Here is a 26,762-nt window from a genome sequence, read left to right as displayed (position 1 = left end):
TAACAGTCAAAAAAGCATCTGAAATAAATTATTTTATACTAAGCAATTAATCTATGGTAAAGCATTTTTAGAGAATAAATGCAGTCTTAAGTGAGAGAATCAAAATGATGAGAATCAAATATTCAGTGGTGCATTAAGATAGGCGCCTACTCTTTAGAATATTGGATTTTGAGAATGCGTACTTTAAAACCTGAAGAGAGTGAATTATCTTCCTTGCTGTAAGGACCAGTACAAATTATGACCATTTCTTTATATTGATATATAGAGTATTATATGTTTCCATTTTTGTTTCATCATTTCATTTTGTGATAAAGCATTGTTCACTAGAATGATGCCCATATCCAACAAAAGGCCAATCCCCTTCTTTCCTGTCCCTTAAAGAGAATATGTGCTACTGACTAGAAGTCAGACATGCCCAAAACATATATAAATATATTTATTTATTTATTTATCCTTATAGGGAACGTCAAGAGGAGATTGTCCCCTTTAGATCTCTTAAACACCACCTGCACTCCGTAGGTGACAAATATGGATAAAAGATATATCATTATATCATCCAAAACCAGTTTGAAGTCCATATAATGATATTGGTTTCTTAATTTTTGACTTGGCAATGTATCGCAACTCATGTTGTATGTGAGATGACAATGTGGGGAAAACTGTGAAGACAATGACAATGTGGGGAAAACTGTGAAGACAGCCAATGCTTCTTTCAATTCCTGCAGCCCATTAACTCTGCCAGTGCAACTCTCCCCTGCCTCATGCAGGGGGCAACGAATCACAAAAGCAGGTGCCAGCAAAAATCATGACGCAGGAAAAACCATGAAGCCAGCCAATGCCTCTTCATAGCGTCATCCTTATTTCAGACATCATGATATATTGGTATATTGCAGTGTTTAGCTGGTGATTTATTGTGATGTTGAAACCCAGATATCACCAAGCCCTAGCGACAAATCTCAGGGATGCAATGCCAAATACAGCTGGATTTCCGAGGATAGCTCTTCCTACCAGATGAGCACACTTCCCTTTGAATACAGTAAGATAAGAAAAGCATGCTTTCCAATGCTCTTGATCCCTCTCCTGAATGCATTCAGAAAAACCACCTAGAATGAAACATGCTGTTTCACATTTCATCTGAAGAGAATTTGCAAACTGCCTAGATAGTGAATTTGGGTCCCCCCTCCTTTAAACCACTTCATTTTTCTTCTACTCTTAGGGTGGTTCTGTTCTTATTATCTCTGGAATTGGATACATTTTGCCTCCTCACAAAATCTGGTCAACCGGCTGGATGACAAGGAGTGGTAGGAGGCTCCAGAATAGGACTGGCCCCTATGAAACAGCTGCCAGTACCAATAATCTGTGCCTCCTACTTCCCTCGTCTCCTCCTCAGCCGGATGTTTCCCAAGCAGCCTTTAACTACGTTGGGACGGCCACCTTTGCTCTTTGTTCTGCTACACGCATAGCCCCCATGTCCTTGAAAACAAGGGGGGACGGACGCTTACTACAGTAGGAAAGGCAAGCTCTGAGGATGCTTCCGCAGCCTCTGTCACTTCCTCTTCTGTTCCCCCTGGTTCTTTTTGCTGACTAATGCCTTCAACCTCTGGCCTGTCCTCAGTGTCCCACCACCACTTCCCGGGCTCAGAGTCTTCCTCCTCTGAAGCTTCTCTTGAGGATTCCCTGGCTGGAGTCTCCCACCACTCCTAGTCATTGTTTTTTTGGTCTTGCTCTCTCAGGAAGCTAGCTGACTTGCACAACAGTGTGAGATCAAAAAACGAACTTATGTGTGAGATGTTTTTTTATATGTGGGATGTTAAAGATTTGTCTTATGAGTTTGTAGCTTTTAACAACCTACTAATGGTTTACAAAGCACAGTATCCCAGACAAATGTATTAAAATAACAACTTTTCAATGCTAAGTCTCATGCTACAACTACTGTGAGACAACATATGCAGAGCAATTTATTGACTGCAAACAACCACAATGAAGAAGCTGTTTTAATTGGCAGCCAACTAGTGTCCATACCATATATACCACCTCAGAAGTGGGAGGGGGGGGAAGCAGTGATGTAGGATAAAGTTTTCTGTAAAAATTTCTACTGCTATATTTTGCCCCAGAAATTATTGTGCTCACTTATTATTCTAGCAATTAAACAAATGCAAGTGAAATTGGGCAACTTAAATTTAAAAAAACTGGTAATCTAAAGTAAAAATTATAAAAGGTATAATTGACATGTTTTATATTACTATCGCTAGGAAGTGCATTTTTTTTGCTGACCGCTTTTCAGAAATGTGAAACTTAGATTAAGTTTTTAGTACCTCCATTTTTTCCCTAAAATCTAATCAAGTCAAAGAAAGGGTATGCTATCAAGTTGTCATGATTTAATTTTTTGCAAGTCTTCGAATAAAAGTAATTTCCAAGTAAAACTTGTACTAAAAAAGTGTGTGTGTGTGTGTGTGTACGCATACATCCAACCTCCAATGTTCTTAGGAAGTGGGGTTTTACAGAAAAAACTCACTGCCCTAAAATCAATGGGCATTATTGAAAAAAATGAGTTCTTATCATACCTTACATATCCTTGAGGTAAACATTAAGCACTAGAATATCCAAGCACACAATTACTGAGAGAGCCAAGCTTCTCTGCTCTATCAGCCAATACTCTGTCTGATACTATAGCGCAAACAAAACCCCTCTGGAGGCTCTTTGTTTACAAATTTAGTATTTAAAAAAAAAAAAGAGGAATGTGAAATTATATACAATCTTTTAACTTATCCTCAACCCTTGTTAGATAAATAATGTGAAGAAAACATGAAAGCTGTTTGCTTTATACAGTACAAGTCATTAAAAACATATATTTGAGATCTTACTTTGTTTATGTATATACTGAAGAAATATCTTAACAGTGAAGAACCAGAAATCCAAATCAGTGAAGAAGCAAAAAATAAAACATTCCAAGGATTAGAATTATCCCAGGTGCCAAACTGCCTCATCAAACAGAAAGCTGAAGTCATTTCCCAGAATTTAAAATACCCCACCCCCGCCACTGTCAGCTTACTGAATTATATGTGAACTGTTTATTGCTAGGGTTTTTTTATGCTGAAATGTCATCATCGATTAAATATATGAGTAATACATAGCATTGATCATTTTGTCACACCCACATCTGTGGACGCAATGTTAATAATGCTTTCTCCTGTGCAATAGTTTTAAATATGTTCTCTGGTGTGGTAGTTTTTAAAATGTTCCTTTTTTCAGCACATAAAACAAACATCATTTCACATCACATATGTAAAGCCCCAAAGTGAGGAAACTATTTTTTATCACGTACAGACACATTAGAAAATCAGAATAGGGCTAGAAAACTGTAAAATTACTCATGCCCACATTGCAGTACATTATTTTACTTTCTTTTGAAGATTTATAAACCAATTAATCACAGCACTCTCTAAGTGATGAGAAAATATTTTTTGCAGGTAACACACAGCTAAACACCAAAAGATAATTAAAAAACTACAAATATACATAAAATTATAGCCATTTTAAATAGTAAAACTTAAAACAAATATAGATATCTAAGTTATAGATCTAGGTAGGCTTCCAGAAATAAAAACAGATTTACCAAAATCACTGTGCCTGTCTAATATCAATCGAAAAGCTGTTAAGTAAATTGCAAAATCAAAATCAAAGTTGACACTGACACCCTAGGATATTCTGCTTCCACCTCTCCACCCTGGAGATGCCACCACAGTGGTCTTACAACAACATTCCTTTTCTTATAAAAGACTTTAGAAGAGCATATTTGCCCCTTGGTTGTTGTTCAAGGAGTTAGTTCACAGGGTTCTTAATGTATATCCCACCCAGTTATTAACCAGCCCAGATCTTATTAGCTTGGAGGGAGAACTACATAAAGGCACCCTCAGTCCAAGACTACCACAGATATCATGCCTAGGAAAAAAAAACACAAGAAGGCATGTAGATGTGTTTTACATACTAACCACAAAAAAACTTTTTCATAACACACATAGTGTATATACTTAAAATGAACCACTGAACAGTTGCAAAATACAGAGAGGGTTCCTAAGAAACATTACTAACTGGTTGTCAATACTACGCAGCTAATATAATTTTTTGCTGCTGCTGTTGCATATCACCTGTATATGCACCTACACAAACTTTCTTGCAGCAAGCACTAATCTACATATCATAATTATTACTTTAAGCATCTAACTAGCTTATGAGCTTCTGTAAACTCACAAGAGGAAGGTTACAGGGCCCTCTTGGCAATAGCAGTGGAGTCATAGAATACCATCCCCCTGAGGGTCAGCTGGTACCAATGCAAAGCATCTTTTGGGGCCAGTAAAATACCTTTATTTTCAGTCAAGCAACTTGAACATATCTATATGGCCTTGCATTGTGACAGATTATGTGATATTTTGACTCCTCCTTGTTCCTATTTTTTTTATTGATTGTATTTTAAACTGTTGTTACCTGCCTGTTATCCATGAGAACAGGTGCAATATAAATTCTAAAAAAGAAATCTAAATCTCACTTTATTCTGCATTTTTTTTTATTCCTGGCCCACATTGTACTGCAATAAATCAGGCAGAATTTTATAATGTAAGATCAGGCCAAAGACCTATCTAGTCCAGAGGGCAATCTCCTACAATTCTTCCTGAGCAACTGGCATTCAACAGCATACGGCATCTGATCCTTGAGGTAGAATAAAGTATTAGTAGCCTTATCCTCCATTAATTTGTCTAATCCCCTTTTAAAGCTGTCTACATTTGTGGCCATCACTATAGTTGAGAATTCTGCAGCTTAATTATGAGCCATGTGAAATATTTTGTCCTGAATATATTTCAGGTTCTTGCATTATAAAAGAGGGATAATATGCTCTATCTACATTCTCTAAACCATGCATAATTTTATAAACCTCAAAACTTATGTATATTTTTACTGAACTAAAAAGTCCCAAGCATTGTAATAATCCTCACAGGGAATTGCTCCAGTCTTTTTGGTTGCCCTTTTCCAACTTGACAAAATCTCTTTTGAGAGATGGTGACCATAACTTTACACAGTGTTCCAAGTGTGATTGCACCACATTTTGGGATAAAGGCATTCCAATACTGGCATTTTTGTTTTCAACCCTTCTCCTAATTATTTTGAGACTGGAATTAGCATTTTCCCCAGGTCCCATGTACTGGATTAACTATTTAATTGAACCTATATATCACAACTCCAGGATCTCTTTTCTGGTCAGTCATCACGCATTCAGACATCAGTGTGCAGTTCACAAATAAAACACAACCAATGACAGTTATGCAGCATAGACAAAATAAAGAATAATGAGTGCCATCACAGAAATTGTGCCTATCTTACTAAAATTTAGTTGGTTCAACAGAGAACAGTAATCTATATTGTTAAGAAGAGCCTGCCTTGTTACATTCCAACCTACTTTGAACAAAAATTAATTTTCCATTGGATGCAGCATCTCAATTATTTTATTCTGCTTCTGCTTTTTATAATTTTGAAGAGCAACTTTGAAAGAGAACAGAGGAAGAAGTCAGATTGCATCCCTGAAGCCTTTGCTGCTCCTTTTGGAATTCAGTTCAGTTTATAGCAAATTTCTATACATCAATAGCTATTGTTCTTTGTTAGCAAGGAATGCCACACAGGCAAGTAAGCAGGCCTATGAAGATAAGACAGAGCCTTTATACCAAGTTGGGAAATATCAGGTACAGGGATGGAATGTGGCCCCTCAGACCTTTCTATCTGGCTTTCAGACCTCTCCCCAGGGCACCATCCTCACCAGCCCTGCTTCAAAAACCCTGTTGAAAAGTGTCCTTGATCTGTGATGAAGCCTCTTGGTTATCCTAATGTAGGACAAAGATGGTCATGAGACAAGGGGTGTAGGAACAAGCCTGTTGTACAAAAGAAAGCTTTTCTTTTCTTTTTTTACTTTTCTTTTCCCTCCAACTTTTGCTTCTAGCTCCACTCATTATTGACATGTGACTCTCAAAAGGTTGCCCAGAAAGGAATGCAGTCCTTGGGCTGAGTCGTGTTCCCTGCCCCTGCTTCATATGTTCCACCCATTGTGTCTAGTATAGAAAACAGGAGGCTCCGAGAGGAGGGTAGCGTAGTACAGAAATGTAACAGACTGTTGCAAGAAGAACAGAGCTCTCCGTCCCTCTTCTGTGAGCCCCAGAAGGCTAGAAACCTGGGGGGGGGGGGTATATCCAAGGTTGTTTGTAATTATTCAGAAGTTTGCTAGGCCTAAATTCTTTCTGTTTCATAATAATTTAACTCTCTCTCTATCTCTCTCTCTCTCTATATATATATATATCTTTTTACAAAGAAGAAATAAAGATATTCACTACTTCTTATCCAACAGCAGTGAATTACAAGTGTCATGCATGAAGTGGTCATTGGGCAAAACATTGCAGCTTTAGCATAAAACTTTCAAATATATATTCTGACACATTTTTTTTTTAAAAGTACGTGGCCATCTGTTCCTCTTCCGTGCCCCTGTCATGACATCTGCTTTAATCCATGTTACTAGAAGGACATGGTCCTTGAGTTGTTATTCTATGAATGGATTCAAGTTACAAGAAGGGAGATTCTGACTAAGCATCAGGAAGAACTTTATGACACTAAGAGCTGTTTGACAGTAGAACAGACTCTTTTCTTGTAGGTTTTTAAGCAGAGTTTGTATGGCCATCTGTCATGGGTGCTTTAGTTGAGATTCCTGTATTGCAAGGGGTTGGACTAGATGACCTTCGGGATCCCTTCCAACTTACAGTGTTACATCGGTTTAAGAACAGTCCTGTTTACAAACGATTCGGATTACAAACTCTGCAAAACCAGAAGTAGTGTTCTGGTTTGCGAACTTGTATCTTGGTCTACAAATGGAAACCAAATGGTGGAAGGGCACTGGCGACGGGAGGCCTCATTGGGAAAGCGCACCGCACTTTGCAATATACTATGAAGAAAGAGGCCACACATAGACTAATTAATAATGATATGGAGAGAGTGGGGGGCCTTAAAAATCACTGGAATTATTTCAGCAAAAAGAAATAAAAGCCCCCCCCCAAAAAAAAAACACACAAAATGTATGGCTTCTTTAAAAAGCCTTTCTAAAAAATCAAATGGGGAAAGAGTTTTGGAAAATCTCATGTTGTACATGTGTTAGGAATTCTTCTAAAGCTTTAACAGCAGCGTTATAGTCTAAAAGGGATTAGACAGCTTTATTCTTAAGACTAAGCCTTTTAAACACATACCTATATACTTGGTGTTATGGAAGGCTGAATGAAGAACGCACTCAAAGAATCTAGAGAAGAACCTTTGTGTCTTTAACAGTAGCAGAAAGCCCCTCACTCTACTACAACTTTGTCCAGCTCTACCTAATAATTATACTATCTACACATCTCTTTTCCCCGCTCCTTTATTTAACATACAAATAAATTAGCAGTATTGAAAGGTTTGGTTGTTCGAATAATCAGTCCCTCATCTTTAGATTTCAAATACTTTTTAATAACTTTTTAACTGTAATAGCAATTTTGCTATCAGAGGATGGCTCTGGCAGAATCTCAGAAAATGAACTTAGTTTTTCGGGTACTACTCAAGTCTGGAAGTTCTACTTTCTCAGGAATAGAAAACAGTTGTTTTGTGTTTAAGTAGTCCACTTTTGTCTCAACAAAATGTGATCTGTGTTTTCTTATTTTCACTGAGCAATAGATGGAGTCTTGCCATATCTTTTCTTCTACCTAGTTTATATTGAATTCTCCTGGTTCTATATGTGGCTGTTCTCAGATTGAATTGTGCTAAGTATAAAAATATTCATAAGGCCACTTTGGGGAAAAAAATTATCTAGGGTTGCACGGTGTATTCCAATTTGCCTTCACATTAAGAATTCTGCTTAGCTTATCCAACAGCTATCAGTGGGACTGACATCTAGCTTTAGAAAACAGTACGAAGGTCATCTGTCTCAAGATTGTCTTCGCAGTTTCTTCCATTTCTTCTGGTTAGTTGGGGCTAGTGGCAATATGGCAAAAGTTGCAAAAAGTACATTTACTTAGAACAAACCTATTAAAATAAATAAGCATGACTAAGTTAGGTTCATTACTTTTAATGGGTCTGCTCTGAGTAAAACAGTACCCAAAATTAGTAAAATGCTGGTCCTATAAACTGGGTTGCAACATTAGTCATAAGCTCATGTGGAATGTCAAGGCAGACAGCGATATCCTTTAATTGTGCGACAGTGCTGTAGCAAAACACTGTATCACAATATATCTTGAATAATACTTTACAACAAAATAGTGTCAGCCTCCCAATTCACACAGGTAAGGTGCCAGCTTTTTCTAATGGATAAAAATGTAGCAATTAAAGGTTTCTTCTATTGTGTTGATCTATATCTACTATTGTAGTATTAGAATTGGATGTTGTTTGTGTTATTTCCAGCACCGTCTGCTTGGATCACGCACAGCATTTGGCTAGACTAGGAGAAGTTAAGGGGATGCCTTCCAGATGTTAATGGGAATATCAACTGTCATAATTCCTGACCAGTTGTCATAATGGCTGGTCCAAGAACATCTGGAGAGCGTGCTTCTCTTATAGTTTTATCACGTCAACAAGCATACAATGGCCTGGTGCTTTATAATCCTAATCTGCCCCCCTCCCCATTTGCAGCTTCAGCCTATTTTATTTCTTCATGTTGATCCAGGATAGGAAAATAGTGGTGAACAGTCTCCACCTTGGCCCACAAATGGGACCTGTTTCATAAAGGGCCTGACTGCCCTTCTGAAAAATGACAAATACAACCATAAGTAACACACATATACGCTCATGGGCAGAAAAATTAATTTAGAGAGGCAATTCAAGGGATAAACCAGACTATTCATCCTTATCAACCCCACTCTGGATCAACAGGATAAAAGAGCAAGCAGTGAACTTGCAAAGAGGAACTTTTCAATTTGGCAGCACTGGAGTCCTAAACATGTTTTAATAGTACTTTTGTGCACTTGTACCTGACAGACTATTACAAACACATTTTGTCACAAAAACATTATATCTCAAGAAATATGAGCTTACACAGAAAGCACTGTAATACTGTAATAAAATAACAACATATGGATGCTCTGCAAAATGTTAAGTGGAATTGCTATCCTTACTTCAGAGAAAAGGGCTGGTGTGGAAGTACTCAAAGTTAAAGTTGCTTTAACTTATATTGTTCACATTCAACCCATTACTGTGTCTGACCACTGCCACATTTTAGGATTAGCTTGACAAGACACAGGAGCTAAATGTTTCAATTTATTTTTCCTTTAAAATTGCCAGGGCATTAGAGTGTACTAAAACTTTCCCCTTTGCCACTTCCAGCATGGCATGGAGACTGAAAAAAAAGGCACAATAAAGGTTAACCCAACACTATGCCCCAATTTTATTGGCAGTGGGGCAGGGGAGGCTATCAAAGGGGGAACAAACTCTAAAAATAATTTAAAATGCTTAATTATATTTTAATAATTATTTTTTCTATGTTTTTAGTGATTCTTGTTTTAATCTATATGCCACCTTAAGCAGGGAGAAAGGTAGGTTAATAATAATAATAATAATAATGTCAAAAGACTAACAAACTGACTATGGCATAAGCTGTTGTAAACTGCAGTCCACTTCCAATGCATGACTCTGATGAAGTGGGCTGTAGTCCATGAAAGCCTCTGTCATAAAAAAAAAAAATTGTTAACCTTAAGGTATCAAGATTTTGTTTTTGCTACAGTAAACAAACACAACTACCTCTCTGAAAACTGTTCAAAATATCCAGAAATCTAATAATTGGTCTCCCATCTTTCTTATACTTTGTTCCTAGGATTGTATGCTCCTTGGGCAGAACCAGAAGGTTTCACAACCCAGCAAGCAAAACAAAACACATTTTAGGAAATAGTGTATGGGCAAATTCTTCATACAACAGACATGATTTTAGAAGGACATCCATATTCACTTTTTTCCTTAGCTTAAAAAAAAACTCATTCTAGAAAAGAGCAATAAATACAAACGTGGGCATTCCACAGGCAGAGAATCAAATGGATTGAACTAATTATTAAAAGTGATTAAAATGCTGGATTTGTTTTATTGCCACTTAAACGCACACACACAGCTGTCCTAATTTTTTCTGGCACCAGCATAACTGCAACTCATCAACCAGTACATCTAAATCTGAATATTAAACCTGCTTGCGTACCAACTCCACTACTCTCAACATTCAGTACGCCAAGATATGTGATGTCATAACACAGCAAAATTCTCAATTTCCGTGCCACTGGCTACCAATGCAGCACAGAGTTCTTCGCTAAAAGTTACATATGAGTGGGCTTGAAAAGACAGGGCTGCTGTTTTCAGCAGCAGCTAAAATGAAGTTTTAGCCTTAAGGCTCCAAAAAGCTTGTCTTTTCCTAGAATCGTGTCTAACAATAATGGATATACATTCATTTATAATACGTTTATTTATAGTCACATAATATATCTTAGATGAGAGTTCAGTATTCTGACAAGGTTTTAAAAGTAAATATGTGTTTTTATGGGAGCACCTTATTAGTAACTACAAATGCACCACGTATCAGTGTCAAACTAGTTGTAATGATGAATCAAATAACACAAGTTGTTAATATGCTCATAGCTTAAAGTGGTTTTTTTTATATTTAATCATCTTACCAGAGTGATTCCACCCTTTGTCCCTATTCCCCGTTTTCCAAAATAATCATTGTTATTTTGCAGAACTTCTATCCATGTTGACAAGACAGGTCCTGCAGAATACAGTAGGAAATATATTTATGGAAAACAGAAGCTTTATTCTTTCCACAAATAAAATCCAGAAATCAGACACGAATACATCACACTTACTGTAAATTTAAACTATTAAAATGGGCTATTGTATAATCAGCTACACAAGTAGACTTTAAATGTACTGAATAGTGATGAAATCTAGTAGTGATGAAAGAATGCTAAAGATGTACTGGTGTCATAGAGATAGTGTCCAGTAAGTACACTGACAAACTGGGCTGCCATATTCAGATAGGTAGTCGTGTTGGTCTGACGCAGTCAAAATAAAAAAAAAAATTGTCCAGTAGCATCTTAGAGACCAACTAAGTTTGTTCTGGGTATAAGCTTTTGTGTGCATGCACACTTCTTCAGATGGGCTGCCATATGAAACTGACAGTTAACATGCAAAATCAAGGAAAGCTAAATAAACAAACTTTGTATTCTGCATGAAATAATTGAGTAGCATTTGATTTCAGTATTTTCAGAAAATAATTGTTTGCAATACCAAATAAGGTATGAAGAGTTTTGCCCAAATGCAAAAGTCTAGCCAATTTAAGGCAATTCATATTTACTTAACTGAGACAAACGTAAAACAAAACAAAAGTCTGAATCTTAAAGTAATAAGGTTCAATGTTTTCAAATCTCTTAAATAGTTATAGTTTAGAACAAAAAACTCAAAGTTACAAAGTTTGAAATCCCAATATTCTCAAATGGGAAAGTTAAATGGTATGTTTTAATCTCTTCTATGAAAGACATGGGTACTGAAACATTCATAACACCTCCATGTACCCAGCATGCAGTACATAACCTTTCAAAGCATTTTCCCAAAACAGAAGCGAACGTCTGTTGTATTCGAGTAATGAAGAAGCCTAAAACACCATGTAGATGTATAACAAAATTTTCCAGACTACCTAAAAATTTATATCAAAACGCAACTAACACATCACATAGAACATAATATGAAATAAATGATGTTACCGAAAAAATATACAAATCTACATTTGATATTCAGCATTCATTCAATACTGGAAGTTTTGATACATATTTCAGAGTAGATCCTATTGGTTTTAATAGGTCTTCAGTATAAGTATGGTTATACTGAAGAACCTAAGGCAGACTAAAAATGCACATTTTATATAAATTATTGTATTTCCTCCTTTCATCCACTTTCTTTTACAATTCAGTTAATATTGAATAAAAACCAAGTCATTTTAAATCTTAAAAAAAAACACATTCAGTAAAAAGATCATGAGAATAGCTTCTCAATTTCCAGTATGTACTGCCTTTTATGCTATGACACTACAGCCTCTGAGGGTCAGATTAATTAAGATCAACAGCAGCTGCAGTGCAACGTGAGAAGCACACTGTCACAATTCCCACCAGTCTAGCCCAATTACCTGCAGCATTCCAGCACTGGACAACTGACAACCTTCAAGTCTCTACCAAGTCATTCCTTCCCACTGGACTAACAATAAACATTAAAAACAAACTAACCTCTTTTTGAGAAGGGCTGCAACACCAACTGCACCTGCTGAAAACTGCAAAGATGAATCCCAGAAATGTTTTGTTAGTTGGATCTCTACAGATGTTGTTCAACTTAACCAGAACCAAGTTCAAAGATGGAAATAAGGAAATCAAGCCCAAACTTCATAGCAATTTTAACTTTCAAAATCTGCAATCTGATTTAAAGAATTAGCATTTTCTTTTCTAATTTGCAAGATCGTTTTTAAACCAAAATAGATATTTGTTTAAAACCTATATTGTTCGGAAAATTAATTTTCCGAATCATTTTCGGCAAAAGTAATTTTATCCTTCAAAACGAGGTGACAGGACTTTAAAAGAATTTTTAAAAATCAATTATTAAAATAAGTGAAAGAGCAAAGAGGTAAAGCGACAACTTAAGACTTCTGTTAAACTGGAAGTTCACCAAAATTATGTTTGTATTAAGATATCTAAAATTACCTTTATTTCCTTTCTAAAACAAATTCACTTCCATGATCAGGTATTAGGAACATCACTGCCATTCCAAATAGCATTTCATTTTTTAAATGCTGTCTGAAAGATATTTATTGTGCAGATTATTTTACTAGTGCATTGAGCTTTTTACCTTCACACCATCACTATAAAGCTAAGCAGCAGTTTAAAATGAAGCAATAAGGATTCTTTCTGAAATGGATGCGTCTTTCTTGGTTCCTCTATAAAACTCCACACGCCCTGCAATATTAACTATATAAGAACATTGCACACAGAAAAATAATTCTCTATTAATAATGTATCTAAGTAAACTGAATTCCATAATTTTAAAAAATTAACAAGTTCCTTCTTTAACATTGTTCTGTCCTCTTCAAATAAATTTGGCCTATAAACCTTTCAAAAAACTAATCCACTGCGCATGCTGATAAGTAAAAGTTGCAAAACAGATAGGCAACTTGAAGATGTCTCCTGGCTATGCTCATCAATCTGATCCCAAAACTCTTTCTAGCGGAATTCCTTTCCACTGGTTGCATTAAGATTCACTCAGTGAGTGATTTGCTGGAATGTATGACCACCATATTTTAGTTTAGAAAGAAGTTTCCTCCAGGAACTCATCTGAATTGATCAGATGGAGGGGAGATGTGATTGTACACCATCCTGCCCTGCAGTAGGGTGCTAGATCAGGTGACTATTTTTCCTCTCCTAGCACCATTTTTAAGGCTGAAATCCTACATACACTTAGCGAAAAGTACACATTCATAAACTGATAGATCAGTTTGTTAATGCTGAAGATTGTACACTAAATGCCTATCATTTTTTTATTATTTAAGGGACGGGGTGGGGTTAGAGAAACATCAATACTGGCATTTCAATTAAGAACAAATCCACTCTTTTTAAAGTTTTATTCAACAATCATAAGATCAATCACCATCAACAAGGGACAAAAACCACAAAAGTACGAAAAGTCCCCAACACCCAGAAAGCATATTTAATGGAAATGTTGCATTACTCCCCATATTAAAGAAAATATACCATTACACACAAAAAGCTACCTCCACGTCATACAGAATTCTCATCCATTTATAGCTTAATTCTGAACAATAAAAAATAAATAAATCAGAACCTAACTTGTCTTTTCTCATTAAAGCAGACTTTGCAAGATCAATGACAGCTGTACAACTGAGAATTATACCTTCAACTAGCTAATATTCAATGCTTGGGCATTTAAGAGTTAAAAAACCCAAGAGAACTAAGCTTTGCAGATCTATCTCAGTGACCACAATTACCACAATGATCACATACTCAGCATTACTATTTTCTTCAGAAACAATCCTCCTGAGTAAAAAATGGTGGTAGGAATACAACCTGTAGCAACATGTCTATATTTAAGCATCCTAAAATAAGTACACATTTTGTGGGGCAGGGTGGTAATGACATGTACCATGAAAGCTAAAACGTAATGGGACAGATGTGTCAGCCTTTTACATGAATGACATCCTTGCTGGAATACATCTCCAAGCATCTGGACAGCCACACTGCACACAGCTATTCACATTCATATCCTAATTTCAACCACACTTACACTGTAACCCTATATATGAAGTCAGAAATAAATCCCATTGAGTTCAATGGGACTTTTTCCAGGGTGAGTATAGGATTGCAGTCTCAATCATTTAACAGCTTTCATTTAACAAGGAGAGATTTAAAATTACACCTATTTTTTTTAGCGGAGAAATGACTGCTGAACTTAAACAAAAAAACTATTTACCTCTACGCTCTCATTACTTTCTCAAAGTACATAGCATTTTGTGAGAACACCCTTTGAAAGGTTGCCTGTGGGGTTATTATTTTGAAATTATGAACTTCAGGAAAATACTGGTGTACATTTGGTCATTTTTAAAAAGGGGGGGTAATATTTTCAAGGTCATAACTCATAAAATTCCTGTTCAACATGTTTTACTGAACTTTTCCATAACTCTTCCTCAGATTTTATTAATATCAAGTCAAATATTAAAAGCAAGTAATATAGAATATCATTTCACAAAGTAACTGTGCATTTCCTCTTAAACTATTGAGTTCCTTTAAAATGTCATAAAATCAATGGGATTTTAACTAAGAAAATATTTTCAGTGTGTGTTACATACACCCAGATTTCATATGTCATAAGGAAAGAATTACCAGCCATACATGTATGTACAGCAGCACTACTCAAACACAGAATGCACAATAAATCTATCTACTATACAGCAAACAAGAAAAAGTCAGCAGACTATTATATGCAGTTGTCCAATTTTATCAAGTAGTATTACTGGAAAGTCCAAAGCAGAATTACTGGACATTCCAAATCAGAATTCTGCAGTATTATCTTTCCTTAAACATTCTTATTTTCTAGATATTAGATTATAAGTAAAGAAGCACAGACAGACAATGCTTACCTGTTTTTTAACAGTTTTGTGCCCAAATAAGGATATTCATTCTGAGCATTTGGCCAATTTTACTTACACTCTGGATGAAAAGTGTTTTGATAACCTGGATTAACTTGAAAATGCTTGCTAATATCCCAAACTAATCAAAGGGCAGCAGCACTGAGGGGTTTTCTTCAAAGTATGCCAATAGTATGATTCATGTAACTAGCTGCAATTAATTTTGTTACTTCTAGTCATATCAGATTAACTAAACTTACTCTGTGCTAAATACAAACTCACATGGAATATAGTTCACAAACGCAACTATCATTGATACGCACAAAAAGTTTTATAATCTAGCTGTTGCCATTGAACTGTATAACTGCCAGACATCTATGGAGCAATTAATACCTATAAGTATTACATTGATCAAAACTCTAGTTGGATACAATATTTACAATGCTAATCGAAAATTCACATCTACAAAGATCAGTGTCTAGTCTAATTTAAGGATGATCAGAAGTTAGCATAGTTCAGATTAAGACTTCAGGATTTATAAATGGAAGAAACCCAAATTACAGTAGGTTGGAGAATCCATGAGCTCAAACTATGCGTCAGGCTCATGTTCAGTTCTAAACAGAAACATTAACTAGCACCATTAAAGAGTGACATGTATTAGCATGTTTATGTAGTTTATGGATGCCCATATTTATTTATTCACTAAAATTGATCAACACTGTGGTTTCAAATATAAACGAGGTCTCACAGGACCAAAATTAGTGATTAGTAAATAACAACAACAAGGGATTAGTTTACACCTGTTACAGTCAAACTGTACAAGCTCTCTCTCATGCTGGCATTTCTTCAGAGGGAACCTGTTTACGTCACAGGAACACTTAACACAAGGCTGTAAACCCCTCATCATGCCTTGTCTTTTTTTTTAACCTTCAGAGGAAATTTCTATTAAAATCTTTGCATCCGCCCAATTCAACACTTAATATTGATTTTAATTAGAATGGAAAGGACTCCTGTTAATGGAGCAAACAAAAGACTCCAATCTTGCTTAATACTATATAGCTAAATCAAAGGTTATGATTTAGAATTTGCATTGATGATCAAACACAAATTCTTCTGCACTGTCATCTCACATTGGCTACTCTTATGAGTATCACAAACACATCTGTAATTTATTCATCTATTGTCTCCAAACTCAATTTGCCATTATAGCTATAATCCAAAACTGTCACAATTTTATGTCCATAACGATTATGTCATCTATATACCAGCTTTCACTTTTTAAAAATATACAAGCTTTTTCATCAACATTTTAAATACTATTTCATGAAAAAGACACCATTCATAAAAAATAACGCATTGTTATATACTGCATCTTGAATGGATTTTTTCATATAAGTCTTTGAACACATACACTCTCTGCCTCTGTACCACAACTATCACAAGAGAATAACAACCTTTGTATCAAACAACAATGATCCACTTCGGAATTTAAGACAGTAGAAAATGAAACACTCTTGTTTTACTCATGACAGTCTTTCTAACTACTTTACAAGATTCAATCATATCTGTGAGTCAGTACCAAATATAAAGAATTTTTCTTTTCATTACAAGAAAAAATAAAACAGGCCATCTCAATGGAAAGCGACCAGTGCTAGAGTTAAGAAAAATCAAATGACTATCAGAACACTTCCTTTATTGACAATATTTCTTTTATCAATAATGCTTCATTACTGGTCTATATAAAGAAATGTTGCTTTTAATGTACATTAAATACCTCCACACCAGTTTAGAAATCTTTATCAACATTATGCATTCAAAAATGATAATAAAACACCATATGTGAATTATACAGCCTTCAGTATGTATATTTTATAATTCAATCTTATAGTACTTATGTGTACAATATTCTTAGAGTCTAAATTTCCAAACAAAATTATTTGTTTTCTTTCGCAATAGGTTTCCGTTATATATCACAATTGTGAAAAATACACAAAATCAAAGAAACATCTGAAGAGCAGCACTTGGAATTTATTTCATGTTAAGATGTATGAACAAAGCAATGAAGCAGAACCAAAGTACGTAATGGATTTAAGGTAAATGGCCTATTCTACAAGGAGAACCTGTGTTTTTACTTATGAGCTTAATTGCTATAATGTCTGAAAACTTCAGCAAAACCTGTAATGCCAGCTGTCAAACAGCCTGTTTTTTAAAAAAACATTTCTTGCAATAAGATGAACTGTGTAGAACACACATGCATAATAGCAATGTCTTAGTTTTTCCACAATCAGGTTTAGACAGCGAGCTATCTTTTCTTTATTGCAAAATAACAAATACCAATATATTTACTTAGAATTGCTTGTGAAAATGCATTTTACTATTCAAGAATGCCAGTTATTGTAGTGGTATGCTAATACTATTTAATTCTACAGGTACGCTAATGTTGTTTAATTATACAGAATGTGGATACATTACCCTAGGGATTTAACAAATAATCTTCTAAAGCTTGCACCTACCTGGATAAAAGTCTTTGGATTTAGAGAGCTTGATGGTAGCTCCAGTCTCTTTCTGCAGCTGAACAATTGTCTGTCCTCCCTTCCCAATTATAGATCCAGCCGCATAACTAGGTATGAGGACCTTTAGAAAATATTGGCCGTCCTCTGAAAAAATTGAGATATTGAAGGTTAATTAGCTGCCTAAAATCTCATTCATCCTCAAACCTTCAAAAATATATGCCTTTCTATTATAGTATTAACGTACAGGTATTCTGCACAGATATGTAACCAGTTGCACTATCCTTCATATCCGCTGTGAAAAAATGAAGAATCTAATGAATTGTCCTTAATTTGGTGGTGCTATGAGAAGCAATGACCCAATTCAAGTTGTAATTCTGAATGTAAAATAGTTACTAAGGTATGATCTAACTCTTCAGAAAGAAAGAAAATACCTTACACAAGAATTTTGTCAAGAACTACAACTTTCCCTAAAAATGCTGCAAACTGGAAAGAAAACATTAAAAGGGCATTTGTTCACCATTAGTACTGTACTCTCCACAACACACAGCTTTATCCACTAAATCCAAAATTTGAGATTTTATTCAGTTTTTTAGCTATTGACAAGAAAACTTGGCAATATAAGTGGATGCAACCATTTGCCTAAGTAATCCAGATGTATTTTTAAATGCTTCTCAAGTGGCAATAATCTCTTAATCAAAGGACATTAATAATATTTCCCCCTTTAAAAAAACCTGGAGTCATGCATACACTTTAAAAGGTGACTGCTTATGTCATGCCCAATGTAATGCCCAAATCAGAGCAAAACGAAAGAAAGAAAAAAGCCAGAACTGGGGAATGAATCAAATATTTCTTTACAAGTGAACAATTTGCTCCTCCAATGAATGACATCAATTCTATGGACCTTAAAGAAACTGCTCGGAAAGGATCTCATGTAAAAACAACACACACATTTAAGCCCTCTTTATTAAAAAACAAATACACACCCCTATCTGCTTTACACAGCTTAACCTAAAAATGCATCATTACAGAACTTTGCTTCTATAAAGGAGCAGGTTCAGAGCCATCCTACTTTTCTTTGAGAGTCCATGTCCCAGCTAGTACAGGTGCGCCCCCCACCCCACCCCGCAAAGACATTATACAAACAGTTAAATACACGAGCTATCTAGTTCTGCTGTTTGTTAATGTTGGATGAATAAATTCACCTCTGCCTCGGTGCATTGTTATGAAGACTCCAGTGCAAATGAATAGAGGAGATGCTGGTCCCGTTATAACTCATCTCATCCAGGAAGAGCAGGATGTTAACTAACAAGTCACCGCACCAAGACAGGCAACTCCCGCCCTCCCTCCGCAAACCTCTCTCTGACACACACACACGCGCGCACACATCCCATCACCGTGACCCAACCCCAGGAAGAACAAATCTTTGCAACATTTTCCACCGTAACAGAAAGTGGTGCCAGGAAATCGACAAGATTTTTGTTGTATTGGGTGGGTGGGAGGAAAAAAAAATCTACCTGGCGACTCACGAGAAGGGGGGCTTAAGAGGGGATGGGGGGAGTGAAAGTGCTTCTTTTCATCCGCCATTTATTCATTTAGTTTCTCCCAATTGTTCAAAGGCGTGCGCTGGTTAGGGGGGCGGGGGGGGGAGAAAGAGAGAGAAAGAAGCAGGCGAAAGCAGCAGCCCTGGGCTTGGTACAGCCCGGTGGGTCGAGGCTGAACAGCCCTCCCCTCCACCCCACCGCGACCCCAAGTCAGGACGAATATGCGAAATTAAAATAAAACGGGGCTGCTAGATGCTCGGAAAGCGGCGCCATTTTGATGAATGATAACATTAGAGAAATAAGGAATGTTTGGGGAAAGGGAAAGGAGGGCGAGGTGAGGCGAGGAGGCAGGTAGGAAAGGGGAAGGTGGGTGGGGAATTTGGGAGGAGGAAGAGGAGGAGGGGAAGGAGGAGGAGGAGGAGGTGGTGTGGAGGGGGGGCGAATACCCACCGCCCGTGTTGGTCCTTTTGGTGCTGCCGGCTTCGGGGGGAGCTTCAAGTGGTCTTTTCCGAGAGTCCGGCGGGTCCAGGTCTATGGGCACCCCAGTGTGGGTCCCGTTCTGCTGGATGGGAGCTGCCGCCATCATGTTTGCTGCCGCCGCGAGAAGGATAACTGGCTTCTCCCTTCGGGGTGGGGGGGGAGCAGGGAGGGGGGAGGAGGAAGGAAGGGGGGGCTCGTCCCGCTTCTTTCGGGCTTCTTCTTGTCCTCCTTTTAAAAGCTCGAGCTAATCTGGCAAGTCCAACACCCCCTTTCCCCAAAAGGATGGGGGTTTTTTGGGGGGGTGGGGGCTGGAGGAGGAGGAGGGTTTGTTTATCTGGCACCGGTGAAATGGGTGGGTGGGGAGGGGAGGAAAGGGGTGGGGGGGTGGGAAGCCAGGCAGGACGAGTGGCTGAAGGAGCAGCTGCAGTGCAGTGCCAGCAAGCAGAAGCTGAGGTAAAAGAGAGAGAAGGGGGGAAAGGGAAAAGAAAATTAAAAAAGGGAAAAGAGGGGAAGAAAGGGGGGTGGGGTGGGAGGGGGGAGAAAGAGAAAACAAGGGGAGAGAAGAGAGGTAGGGGAGGAGGAGGAGGAGGAGGGGGAGAAAGTGAGACGGAGGAGAGAGAGAGTGAGAGAGAGGGGGGAAGGAGGGAGAGAGAGAAAGGAGGGGGGACGGGAATGAGTGAGTGAAGCAGCGGAGGGAGGGAGGGAGCGAGGCTGACGAGGAGGAGCGAGCGAGGTGGCTGAGCGGGTAGGTGGCTGAGCGAGCGAGCGAGCGGGAGAGAGAGAAGAGGAGGGGGATAATTCAGGGAATTTGCCTCTGTGGCCCCTTCAGCCTCCACTCCCCCCTTTTTCTTTCCTTTTCCCCTCCCCTCCTCTGCCTCTAGTCGTGCGCCTGCTGCTGCAGCTGGTGTCGGGCGGCTGCCTGAGCTGAGGAGAGCTGCTGCTGGTGGTGGTGGCTGTGGCGGTGCTGCTGCTGCTGCTTTCGCGCTCTCATTCTCTCCCCGTTTACGAGCCTTGTCTGTGGCGCGCTGCCGGGCTAGACTCTCTCTTCAGTCAGGAGTTGCTCTCGCTTGAGCCGCTTCTCTCGCTCCCTCCCTCCTGCGCGCGCACAGGCACTCACTCGCGCGCGCGCGCCCTCGCCCAAAAACTCAGGAGCTCGTGGCTTTCGGTTGTGTGGGAAACCGGCTCGCGCTCCTTTCCCCTTCCCTCAGCGACACCCCCATAACCCAAACAGGGTTTTTAAAAAAAGAGAGAGGGAGGGGGGAGGAGGACAAGAGGGGGCGTGAGGAAAAGGAGGGGGCCCGAGAGAGAGAGAGATGACAGTTAAATTATATATATATATCTATTAAGGCAGGCCTTAGACGGAAGGATGGGAGTTTGAGCCAATAGGAGCTCAGGAGCGCTGAGCTCGGATTGGAGGGTTGAACCAATTAGAAGAGACTTGTGGAACGGGGGCCCCACGCTGCCCTTAACACCCCTTAACGCATAGAGAGTAATAGGTGTCTTTCTTCACTACCACAGGCGGAAAAGCGGCCCTGGGGCAAAAGCTGCTGGGAAAGGAACACGGCAGGCTACACACACAAGCAGAACTCGTGTCCATAAACAGGGCTGGCTCCAGGTTCGCGCCGGGAGACCTTGTCAACCGCAACCGCATCTTAAGCGAGCGGGCAAAGTTGGCAGGTCACGCGCTTTCTCTCCTGGGGCAGCGCGGTGGCGAGGGAGAGCAGGTGTGCGAGCGGGGAAAGGGCGGCCGGCTGCCCCTTGCCAGGAGCAGCTGCCTCAGTCAACCTCCCGCTGGCTCGCTTCTCCCGCTACTGGGAATTGGGGAGTCCAGTCCTCCCCATGGCGCTGCCCAGAGGAGGGAGGGTGAGCCAGTACAGGGGCAAGTGGTGGTCTTCCCCCCCCCAAAAAAAACAACCACACACCCCGGATCAGTCGAGGCTTCTTGCTCGCCTTCTCACTCTGGAAGCCTCCTAGTGGGACCCAACGCCACCCAAAAGAGGCAGTAAACTGGCAGTATGCCAAGATTGGGTCAATATTACCTACACTGGCTGGCAGCATGATTTGGGGGTCCCCACACAGCCTGGAGATTCTTGCCTTCTGCATGCAGAACATGCACAGTGCATTGTCCCTTCGGCCAGTTCTACCCATGCAGTGCCACTTCCTTGGATCAAGCACTCGTCTGCTTTCACAAGCAACTGCCACTTGCACCTGGAGTGTGTGTGTGTCCAGGCAGGGGGACCTACAGGAAGCTGCCTTATATGCAGAGTGAGACCAGTGTTCCATCTACCCCAGTACCCTCTACATGAGCCGGCAGCAGCGCTCCCCACAAGTTCGGACAGAAACCTTTCTCAGCTATACCTGGAGATGCCAGGGATTGAACCTGGGACCTTCTGCATACAAAGCAAATGTGCTACCACCAAACGACCGCTCTTCCCCAAGGGAAGGAGGTGTTAGCGCTGCTATGCTCTGCAGCTCAAATTGGGCCCAATGGGGCCACCCAGAGAGAGCAAGAAAGCAAGAGCAAATTATGCCACTCTTGACAGCAGAAGGCACCACCTCTTTCCTTTCTCTGACGCATGAGGAAGAATTTAGCTTGCTCAGCTCAATCACCATTGCCCAGCTCCCCAGGCCGTTGTTGCCTCTGCCTCCCTGCACATGTATCCACTTCCTCTGGGCACCTAGGTGTTTGGGTTTGGTCCCAGTCTTCTTTCCTGTGCTGTCCAAAGAAAGAGAGTAAGATGGCAGCTGCATCTTGCGTTCTTTCTCTGAACAGACCTGAGGCCCCAGACTAGAGATCAAGGGCAAGTAAGCAAGAGGAGGTCACAGCATATAGAGCTCTCTAGGCTCAGTTCTTCTGCCATAGCACCACCTAGAAAGAGAAGTCAAGCAAGCAGAACCAGGAGAAACTTTCCTACCATGTTTCCTACTGTTTCTTTATCTGTGCTCTCCCTTTCAGTGGTAGAGCAAACTAAATCCTTGCATCCACATCTCTCAGAAGGAGAGGGTAGGTGAGCAATTGGAGACAGCCGTAGCCATTCCTTGCTACCACCACTTGCCCACTTTTACAGGTGAGTGAGCAGCCCCTTCCCTGTGTCATCTGCATGTCATATAGCAAGGGGGCCCACCTACCCAAGAGCACATGGTTAGCGCATGTGAGTTTTCCTGAGGTGCCGGGGCCTCAGTAGCTGCTGGTTGCTGCCAGTTTTGTAAATAAACACATGCTTCTCCTCCAGAAACAGCTACAGCTATTGGTTGCTTTACTGCTAATTTGCCACATTAACATTAAAATATTAATCAAGAGGAAGGAGAGCTTAAAAGCAGCCTCATAAAAAAGGGAAAACACTCTAATAATGACTGGAAGCACTAACCTAGTTTTCTTTGGTTGTGGGGCATGCAAAACATGAATTACACGGAGTAGCTTCAGATTCCTCAGTCGCCTTTGACTATGTTGCTTCTTGAGGATTACAGATACAGTGGTACCTCGGGTTACAGACACTTCAGGTTACAGACTCTGCTAACCCAGAAATAGTACCTCGGGTTAAGAACTTTGCTTCAGGATGAGAACAGAAATGGCACAACGGCGGCAGCGGGAGGCCCCATTAGCTAAAGTGGTTCCTCAGGTTAAGAACTGTTTCAGGTTAAGAACGGACCTCCAGAATGAATTATGTTCTTAACCCGAGGTACCACTGTATTGTGTACTCCCCAGCAATTAAACCACAGTAGCTGTCAGTTACATGTCGATAATCTGCACCGTAAATTAAAATCTCTTTGCTTATAAGCATGCACTTAAAAAGAGAGAATTAATCTACCTTTCCAGAACTATCAGTAATGTGATTATATGAGTGTTTTTAAGGTCTCACTCACTGGTGGCCCACCAAATTGGCAATTGTGTCACTGCAAGCTGTATCTAAATATAAAGCAATGCCACACTAGTGCATTCCACAGTACATATACAGTACCATGTCTTCAAGTGGTTTTGTCTATTTTACTGAGTTGGAGAGTTCACTCATGCCATGCGTTGGCTACCAAGTATAACTAATCCAAGGTAAGCAGGTCCCAAGTACATATGCTGTTAACCATTTTTTCCTTCTCACAGTTAATATCCTCCATATTTTTAGAAGCCACCTAAACTTGTAGCCATCACAATGTTTGGTACCAATGAATTCCTTCAATCAATTATGTATTACATGGAGTTGCACTAGCACTCTTTGTTTGCCCTGAATAAACAGCTAGTTAATTTCATTGGATAACTCTGAGTTCTAGTGCTTTGAGAGAGAATAATTACCTTTTTCTGTTCACTACCTCCACAACATTCACAACTGAATAACTTTCTGTTATTTTCTTGCTTATTTGTTCCCTTTTCAAGCAAAAAAGCCTTGCTTTGCAGGAAAAATGCTTCTTCACTCATCATTTTTACTGTCTTCTCCCGATCGACATATCTTTTTCTTTTCTTTTTTGAGACAGAGCAAATGTTTGTACCAGATGTATGTGTAGCATAGATTTATATAATGTCATTATAATATTTGATGAATTATAGAATTTCCTAGAAATTCCTGCCACAGAATTTGCATATTTACTGTTGCAGCACACCATCCTACCATTTTCACTGAGCTTCTCACCGTTATCCCATGGTTTCTTTTCTAGCAAGTTAAAACCATTTTATAGCCCAACAGTATATATCAAAATCAGAATAAATCAATTTTTTAGCCATAAGCCATACAAAATTACAGATGAAACTATGCAAATTAAAATAGAACTGGAAAAAGCTATGAATCGATGGTCTATCATACTGGTGAAAACAAAATAAAATCACATAGAAATCAATACAGTGGTACCTCTGGTTACGAATGCTTCTGGTTACAAACGCTTCAGGTTACAAGCTCCGCTAACCCAGAAGTAGCTGCTCCTGGTTGCAAACTTTGCCCCAGGATGCGAACAGAAATCGCATGCCAGATGCATACGCGCACCTCCAGAACGAATTAAGTTTGTAACCAGAGGTACCACTGTAGTCCATCTTACAAACATTCTTATTAATTAATTCTTGTTATATTTAATGGCAGTCAGCACATATATAACTACAATGCAGATAACTTGCTGGAATTTAATCCAATGTCTGCTGGTTTGTCCAGTTTACATAATAATTTGAAACAGGCTAAAGAAAGCTTAGCCCAATGTTTTAATTGATGGGCTATTTGAACAAATAGGTTCCCACCCACCCACAGCTATATTCTCACCAGTACAGTACAGAACCTTAGTTTGTATCAGATACGAAGTTAACACTCATCCAGTGCTGTAGAAAGAAATTGCTGCAGTCTTCATAAAGTGAAAGCTCTTCTTACAAACAACTTTGGAAGTTATATCAAGTAATTCTCCAGTGCACGCTTAAACATAAACAGCCTGTACCATGGTGCTATTTTTACTTCCACCAGTAGAGATAGATCTTGCTAGATAAACATGTCTGTTGTTCTCCTTTTAAACTCTGTTTATTTCTGCCAACAGTTCAAGTCCAGCAAAGCATGCTAGTGAGAGTTCATGCAAATGAATCTGAGTGATTTCCTAAATCCAAGTAGGCACCTCAGAGCAAGTAATCTATAAATGTTCCCTGAGACAAATTTTAGGGAGTCCATCGGTTATCATGTTCATAATTTTAATCCAATAATTAAATAGAACCCTGCTATTAAGTTATACAGTTACTCAGTTTAGAAATATTATTTTGGGACTGTTTGGAACTTTAACGTCCCTGAATCATTTGTTCCATATCCAAATTTAACTATTTCACTGTTCTGACTGACTCCAGTTACTGTGTGAATAAGTAACACTATTCCTATTACAATTTCCTGGTGTTTGCCTTCCTCACTTCTTTTCAGTGAAGCACCTTAAGCCTCTGAAAAGGATCTTAAGGTTTGAGAGAAGATAACCTGGTTCCAAGCTGTTAATTGTTGTTGTTATTATTGTCATTTATTAAGGAGCTATCATCTTACCCTCATACAACATTAGTAAAAAGACAACCTCCATCTTGAGCAGGCACCCCCAAACTTGACCTTCCAGATGTTTTGGGACTACAACTCCCATCATCCCTAGCTAACAGGACCAGTAGTCAGGGATGATGGGAATTGTAGTCCCAAAACATCTGGAGGGCCGAGTTTGGGGGTGCCTGATCTTGAGGAACTTACAGTATAAGTGTTGTGTGGGGTGGGGGCAGTAGAGGGAGTTCAGGGGAGAAAGACAGATTAAAGGATAATGGGTGCACATTTGGAAAAGCAATTAAGCATAGTGTCAGTAGTTGATGAAGATTAAGGGGTTGCATTAACAATATTCAAGGAAGAGGTGGGACTTGAGGAAAGCTTTTACCTGTGGCACCTCATCATCACTCAGCGAGGGCATTCTTGAAAGAAGGACAGCAAGAGAGAATTGGTGGCATCTGAGCAGGAAACATTCAAGTGGCTTTAGTTCTAAATGTTCTTTTTTTCTTTTTTACAAAGCTCTTCAGCAGAAAAAAGATATTTTAGGTATGGGTATCTCTCCAGTATCCTCTTTTGTGCAAAGAATTTTTATTCCTAGCCTTTTCCTATCTTTTTCAGTATCCCTTTTCAGTACCCCCCTCCTTGTAAGCTCATGTTTCCGCTGTGGCTCCAACTGGTTTCCTTCTGTTTAAATAAGTTTGATGCTATCATGTAAAAAAAAAAACAATCTTTAGCAATATGTTTATCACAAACGTTCTGGGCATGTAATATTATTGCAACTTTACATTTTATTTGCCACGTGTTGTGCTCAGGGAGGCTTCCCTTACAAAGTGGAGATCTCCCTAATGGGAAAATGCATGCACTGTCCAAGAAGAAAAAGAGAAAAAGTAGAAACAGAAGAAGCTACGCTGGTTTCTGCTTCCTTTTTCAGTGCTTGTTCAGACAAACAAGCCTATGATTTCTTAACTCCCTTGCCAAGAGTGCTCCAGTTTCACTTGTCTGTCCACTTGCTTGTACATGGATCCTATGTGAGATTTTGCTTCAACTCCATTTCTTTTTG

General features: G+C 39.1%; 1 protein-coding gene and 1 long non-coding RNA gene across 6 annotated transcripts in view; one reads left to right on the top strand and one right to left on the bottom strand.

The window, feature by feature from the left end:
• NOVA1 (NOVA alternative splicing regulator 1) overlaps nucleotides 1-19,890 on the bottom strand; it is a 143,112-nt gene extending 123,222 nt beyond the window's left edge. Inside the window, exons 1-2 of one of the 5 annotated variants that reach the window (XM_081887051.1) lie at nucleotides 19,710-19,890; nucleotides 17,719-17,862 (exon numbers count right to left, since the gene is read on the bottom strand). In XM_081887051.1, the coding sequence (XP_081743177.1) occupies nucleotides 17,719-17,862; nucleotides 19,710-19,845 (280 nt within the window). In that variant the 5' untranslated portion in view covers nucleotides 19,846-19,890. Of the gene's footprint in view, nucleotides 1-17,718; nucleotides 17,863-18,920; nucleotides 19,193-19,232; nucleotides 19,675-19,709 lie in introns of those variants that run through there. The other 4 variants (XM_081887049.1, XM_081887053.1, XM_081887050.1 and 1 more) reach the window with 4 other exon arrangements.
• A 233-nt stretch (nucleotides 19,891-20,123) lies between these two features.
• LOC309356506 lies at nucleotides 20,124-26,509 on the top strand. The gene is made up of 3 exons (XR_014162825.1): nucleotides 20,124-20,192; nucleotides 22,696-22,807; nucleotides 25,239-26,509. It is a non-coding gene; the product is annotated as an uncharacterized lncRNA (long non-coding RNA).
• Nucleotides 26,510-26,762: the final 253 nt, after the last annotated feature.

The sequence above is a fragment of the Podarcis melisellensis genome, assembly GCF_964234715.1.
Source record: "Podarcis melisellensis genome assembly, chromosome: 1".
In the NCBI taxonomy this organism is placed as follows: Eukaryota; Metazoa; Chordata; class Lepidosauria; order Squamata; family Lacertidae; genus Podarcis; species Podarcis melisellensis.
This window is presented reverse-complemented; position numbering and strand designations above follow the sequence as displayed.